This window comes from Dasypus novemcinctus, chromosome 30 (genome assembly GCF_030445035.2).
Source record: "Dasypus novemcinctus isolate mDasNov1 chromosome 30, mDasNov1.1.hap2, whole genome shotgun sequence".
In the NCBI taxonomy this organism is placed as follows: Eukaryota; Metazoa; Chordata; class Mammalia; order Cingulata; family Dasypodidae; genus Dasypus; species Dasypus novemcinctus.
In genome coordinates, this window is record NC_080702.1 from 26,280,949 (window position 1) to 26,286,772 (window position 5,824).

At 48.5% G+C, this 5,824-nt stretch overlaps 1 protein-coding gene across 1 annotated transcript; it reads left to right on the forward strand.

The window, feature by feature from the left end:
* Positions 1–272: 272 nt before the first annotated feature.
* UBL5 (ubiquitin like 5) lies at positions 273–1,926 on the forward strand. The gene is made up of 5 exons (XM_023590580.3): positions 273–428; positions 795–861; positions 1,023–1,106; positions 1,270–1,307; positions 1,780–1,926. Exons 1-5 carry the CDS (start codon positions 308–310, stop codon positions 1,821–1,823), a joined length of 354 nt encoding a protein of 117 aa, XP_023446348.2. The 5' UTR covers positions 273–307; the 3' UTR covers positions 1,824–1,926.
* The last annotated feature ends 3,898 nt before the right edge of the window (positions 1,927–5,824 follow it).

Genomic DNA, 5,824 nt, shown 5'->3' on the forward strand with positions numbered 1-5,824 from the left:
GGAAGGCAGGGGGCTAGACGGGATGACCGCAGGTCCCGACCCCTACTCCCCGCGGCCCCGAAGCTGCAGGGCTCAGGAACCCCCGGGATGTCCCCCGGCGCCCTGTGGCCTCCCCATCGCCAGAGGGGGTCTCCCCACGCCGCAGCCAACGGCTCCAAGGGGCCGCGCGCAGGTCCCTGACCTCGGACTCGCCCTCCAAGCCCCTTTCTCGGCCCTGCGGGGGTCCGGACCCCCACTCTGACCTCGACTCTGACCCCCAGAGGCCGCGCCGGGAAGCCCGCCCCAGCGCGCCTGCGCGGACCGCGGAATGCTGGGGCGGCGAGGGGCGCTTCCGGTGGGGTACTTCCGCTTCCGGTTCCCAGCCGCGGCTCGGTTCGCTGCGCTAGAGCGGGGAGGTTGTGGCGTCGGCAAGTTCGAGGCGATTCAAGGTGAGTGGAGCGGGCGCGGGGCGCCAGGGCCGGGGAGGACTGATAACGGGACTCGGCCGCCGAAGGCCCGCGGCCCCGCGCGAGGCTAGGCCGGGGGCCGGGGAGCCCGGAGGACGGGCGTTGGAGCGGCAGGGAGGGGTGGAGGCCCGGCTGCTGGAGGTCCGCAGGCCTGGGACGTGGGACTTGGGGCCCGGGAGGACTCGGGGCCCGGGAGGCCGGGGAGTGAACGCAAGACTCGGTGACTGGGGCTCTTGGGGCCTCGGGATCTGGGAGATACGGAGGCTGGAGGGGTGTGGGGGCGGTGCTGGATCCTGGGAAACCCCAGAAATCCTGATTCCACTGCCTCCCACGCCACGCCCCGTGTAGCTCCAGCCAGGATGATCGAGGTGGTTTGCAACGACCGTCTGGGGAAGAAAGTCCGTGTGAAATGCAAGTATCCGCTGGCGGCCGAGAGGCGTTGGCCCCTGGGGAGCGTGGCACTCTGTGTTGTGGGGTGGTTTTATTTACCCCCCCGGGGGCGGGTCAGGTCTTGGCAGCCCAGGAATGCCCTCTTCTACCACCTCCTTCCGTTTTCCTTAACTCCTCTGCGCCCAGCACTGATGACACCATCGGGGACCTGAAGAAGCTGATCGCAGCCCAAACTGGCACCCGTTGGAACAAGATTGTCCTGAAGAAGTGGTGAGTGCAGTGTCGTTGCTGGGGTTGGACAATACCAGGCCAGAAGATTTTGATCGGGGCCGGCTGCGGGCAGTCCTTCCACTTAGGCAGGGCTTCCTCAGCCTGGCTGCAGGCTGAAGGGGCCTCGCCAGACTTCTCTCTGAAAGGTGTCTCTGTCTCATAGGTACACGATTTTTAAGGACCACGTGTGTCTGGGGGATTGTATCCTTTGTGTGACTTCCTGAAGGAGGGTCTGCATACCCAGCCCTGTTTCTCTTTAGTCTAAAGGGGGGGTCATACATAGGAGGTGTTTAACCTAATATGTGGCACATGGTAAGCATTTAGAAAATGGGAGCTGTGTCATTGTTTTGTAGGGGAAAGGTAGGCTGGTGACCTATTTTAACCCAGGTTCTACAACACCCAAGGTTCAAAATATTTCTTACTGAGTACAGCTGGCATCCTCATTGCACCTGAGTGTTGAGCAGGAAGTCAGGGTGGAATGAGACTCGGGCAAAAGGAGCACAAACTCTTGAATTGCTTATATTTGGGATTTTCTTCCAATCAAAATGACCCAGTCCAAAGTAACTTCTTTAGCCTGGGCTGAGCCCCACGGGCTATCCTGACCTAGCTCTCGAGTGGGTGGGGCAGAGGACAGAATCCACAGTGATGATTCCTTAACACCTTTTCACTTCAGATGAAATCCACGATGGGATGAACCTGGAACTTTATTACCAGTAGAGCAGAATTCCTTCCCCCTGCTCTCCTCTCCCCACCCTGCCCCCCACTGGTATGGAGCTTGTTTTTAAAAACTCATATTAATAAACACTTAGATGCTGCTTCATTGTTGTTGTCTTCATGGAGAGCTATCTGATGAGGAGAGGGTTGGTGTCTGGTTATCACTATTCTCGGCACCCAGCTGCTCGGTAAGAGTTGTCAGTCAGCTGGATCCACAAGGAAAGTGTAAACCAGCAGGCTGAGAGCCCGAGTGGGAGCCCAGAGCCCTAGGGGCCTCTGAGGGCCAAGTCCTGGGATGATTGTCACTCTCATAGACCAAGGAGCCTCTGGGTGGGGATGATTAGGAATGAGAGCTCTGGATTCATACAGACTTTGAGTGGAATCCCAGCTCTGCCACCAACAGCTCTGTGACCCTGGGCACGTTATTAACCTCCCTAAGTCTTCATTTCCTTATCCAAAAACCACAACTACTTCAGTGGCATGTTGTGAAGCATAGAAGAGATAAAGTGTATCTAAACATTCACAGTTCCTGGCTCTTTTAAAAACAAAAATGAGATCATAGTGAACCAAAGGGAGGCAGTGTGACGTGGCGTAGGCTCTAAGAGCCCATCCTCTGGAGTTAGACTAACTGGCTTTGAATTTGGGCTGTTAGCAGTGATATTCAGGGAAGTTAGCCTCTCTGATCCTCAGTTTCCTTCTCTAAAAAGGGAACTATAGCAGTCACATCACAACCAGAGAATGCAATTAAAACAACGAGATTAAAAAAAAAATTGCAAGACGCCCGGCACATCGTGTTATTAGCTGTCTTCAGCGTTCTTGCTCCAGGCATGACTAGACAGGACCCCAAACATCCCACCTCTGTTCCTCTGGCCACACGTCCTGGAAGGAGGAGAGCGACCTGGGGCAAGCGTCCTTCTGGAGCCCTTTAGAACCCCACTCAGAGCCTTGCTCCTTCAGTTCCAGCCCTTACCATCCCCCATTCATCTTCCTCATGTTTGAGTCTACATCACTGCTCGGCCCCTTCCCCCAAGTCCCACCCAGCTCCTGCCTTTTGACTGCTAAGGTTCTTGGGGATGGACCTGCCTGCTGCATGGGCTGCCCAGCCCAGCTCATGGAAGGTGGTCTCTGTGGTGTCATACCCTCCTGCCCAGCGAGGCTTCCTTCCTGCCCCTGGGATCCCACTTCCTCCTGACACGTCAGAAATGCCCGTCCCTCCCTCGCTCTTTTTTCTCTTATTGATCAGGGTCCTCACTTGTCTGTTTAAAATAAATATATTTTCTACATGTCTTAAGGTGATTACTAAATCTAAGCTAAAATTTAAAACCCCTCTTCTCGCTCCTCCTGAGGTCGGGTTTTGTGGGTTTTTTTTTTCCTTTTTTCTTAATTGGAGAAGTTGTAAGTTTAAAGGAAATCATGCAGAAAATAGAGTTCTGATATACCTACCCCACATCATTAGCATTTTGCATTCATATGGTGTCTTTGTTACACTTGATAGAGTGTTATTATAATTGTACTATTAACTGTCCATCATTTACATTAGGGTTCACTGTATTGTACAGTCTTGTTTTTGTTGATGTTTTTTTTAATATTTAATGCTAGCAACACCCAGCATTAAAACCCAACAAAACTTCCTTTTAACCATATTTGAATATGTAATTCTGTGCTGTTAATTACATTCACAATATTGTGCTGCCATTACCACCAATCTTTACCAAAATTTTCCCATCACCCCAAACAGAAACTACCAATTAAGCATTAACTCCCTACCCCCTACCCCCGACTCCAGCCACTGGTAACCTGTCTTCTAGCTTCTGACTCTTATGAATTGACTTAGTCTGTTTCTTATCAATGGTATCATAACAATATTTGTCCTTTTGTGTCTGGTTTATTTTGCCCAACAGGACATCTTTAGGGTTAATCCATATTGTCGCGTGTGTATCAGAACTTCATTCTTTTTTACGGCTAAATCTACCACATTTCGTTTATCCATTCCTCTCCTGGTGGGCTTCTGGGCTACTTCCATCTTTTAGCAGTTGTGAATAATGTTGCTATGAACATCCGTGTGCAAATAGCTGTTCGTGTCCCCGCTTTTGATTCTTTGGGGTCCGTACCTAGAAGTGCGATTGCTGGGTCATGTGTAATTCTGTTCTTTCTGAGTAACTGCCAAACTGTTTTCCACAGTACAGGCCTTTTTCTTTTCTTTTTTTTTTTTTTTTTTTTTTTAGCACCCCAGGTGGGACACAAACCCAGCCTTTTTCAATGCATTTTAATTTTTAAAAGATGACTGCGCTAATATGTGCTTGTTAAAAAAGAAATCCAAAAAATCAAGTTTCTTATTCCTGACAGCACTCCACCCACCAGTGGCAGTCATTAACATATTTTTGAGTGAATCCAGAAATTTCCTGAGATGGTTTTTGTCTTTTTTAAAAACCCATGTTTTTAATATGACTGGGATAATTAAACATGCTGGAACACTCATTTGCCATCCAGCAGCTTGCTCTGCATCATTCTGTATTCATTTTCATTTTTTTAAATTAGTATTTTCATTGATTTTTTTGGTTTGTTTTATTTTGCTTTTTTACGTAGAAGGATAATGTGGGGAGCTTTGGGGTCGGAACTGCCCTGCCTAGTTATGGCGGTAGATGCACAACTCTAGTTGTCAACCAGGATGTAGGAAGAAAAGTGCAGTGCAGACTGTTAAATGAATCTACCAACATTACAAATGAATCGAAAGGCCATACTGATCGTGGTGGGGAAGAAAGGAGCCGGCCTAAATAGCATTGGGGAAAAGTATTTTGACTGGATACCGCCAGGATAAAACAAAAATAATTGTACACACTGTACCTCTAGTTGGAAAATCTGTGCCTCACAGGTAGGTTTAGCAGTTCAGAAACTGTAGATAGACACATACGCACACTAGGGATGAACAAATAAGTAGCTACACCCTAGATAATGAGCCAGCTTCCTCACTGCTGGACAGAGAAGTTAAAAATAAACGGGGAGACTAGAATGAACCCTATGGGGCTGGAGAAGAATTGGGGGTCTCAGAACGAACTCATGGCTTTTGTTTAATATGTATATAGACACACAAGTACACATATGTCCTTGCTTTATCCACTGAGGGCCCAGAAGCAGTAACTCCCCAGAACCTAGTGCCAGGTCTTGGTTTCTAAATACCATTCTCCAGTAAAAGAAAAGAAAAGTCTCCAGGACTTCTGGAGAAGTGGTTTATTCCAAGGCAGGCAGAGAAAATTCAAAATGAACCTGGAGCACCTTGTGCCAGAGAGTAGGAAGTGCTCAAATAGGATAGGAGCACAGCAACCCTCCTGAAAGAACTCCCAATGTCAAAACTGGAACAAACTGAGCAGCAAAATAACTATAGTATTGGATTATAACCCAAAGAATAAAACATCCTTGAACCCATACTAATATAAATCAACTGAATAAAAGAGTGAGAAGGGACAAATCTCTCTTACAGGAGGTTTCCAATGAATAAATATAGACAGGAAGAGGGCAATAAGCAATCGCCATTGGCCCCCACAGGCATATTTGCTGCAGGCAAGAATCACTGGTAGATGGTAAAGGGAGTGGGCAGAAACTTAAGCAGAAGATATTTGCATGTCTCCAAGTATTGCTCTTAAAATATTTATTACAAAAGGGGAAAATAGTATATATCTCACTTTAAACCAAGTGATCAAAGTTCGCATCACAAGTGTAGCAGGCAACCCCTAAGATGGCCCCTGATTATTCTGCATCTGGTTTCTAATGAATAGAATGTGGCAAATATGACAGGAAGTTACATCTGAGATTAGGTTGCAAAGAAACCGGCCACTATCTGCTGCTCTTTTCTTCACTTGGTCATTGATGAAAGCCAGCTGCCATGTGGTAAGCTGCCTTATGGAAAGGTCCCCCAGCCAACAGCCAGCAAGGAACTTTGGCACTCAGTTCAATATCCTGTGAGGAAGTGAATCCTGCCAACAACCACACGGATGAGCTGGGAAGCA

What these genes read in the sequence shown, in the direction of transcription:
- UBL5 (XM_023590580.3), top strand. Translation starts at nt 308, where the DNA reads ATGCTGGGGCGGCGAGGGGCGCTTCCGGTGGGGTACTTCCGCTTCCGG. An exon ending in AAAGTCCGTGTGAAATGCAA is followed by an intron (nt 862 to 1,022) that starts GTATCCGCTGGC and finishes CTCTGCGCCCAG; the next exon opens with CACTGATGACACCATCGGGG. An exon ending in CCACGTGTGTCTGGGGGATT is followed by an intron (nt 1,308 to 1,779) that starts GTATCCTTTGTG and finishes TTTTCACTTCAG; the next exon opens with ATGAAATCCACGATGGGATG.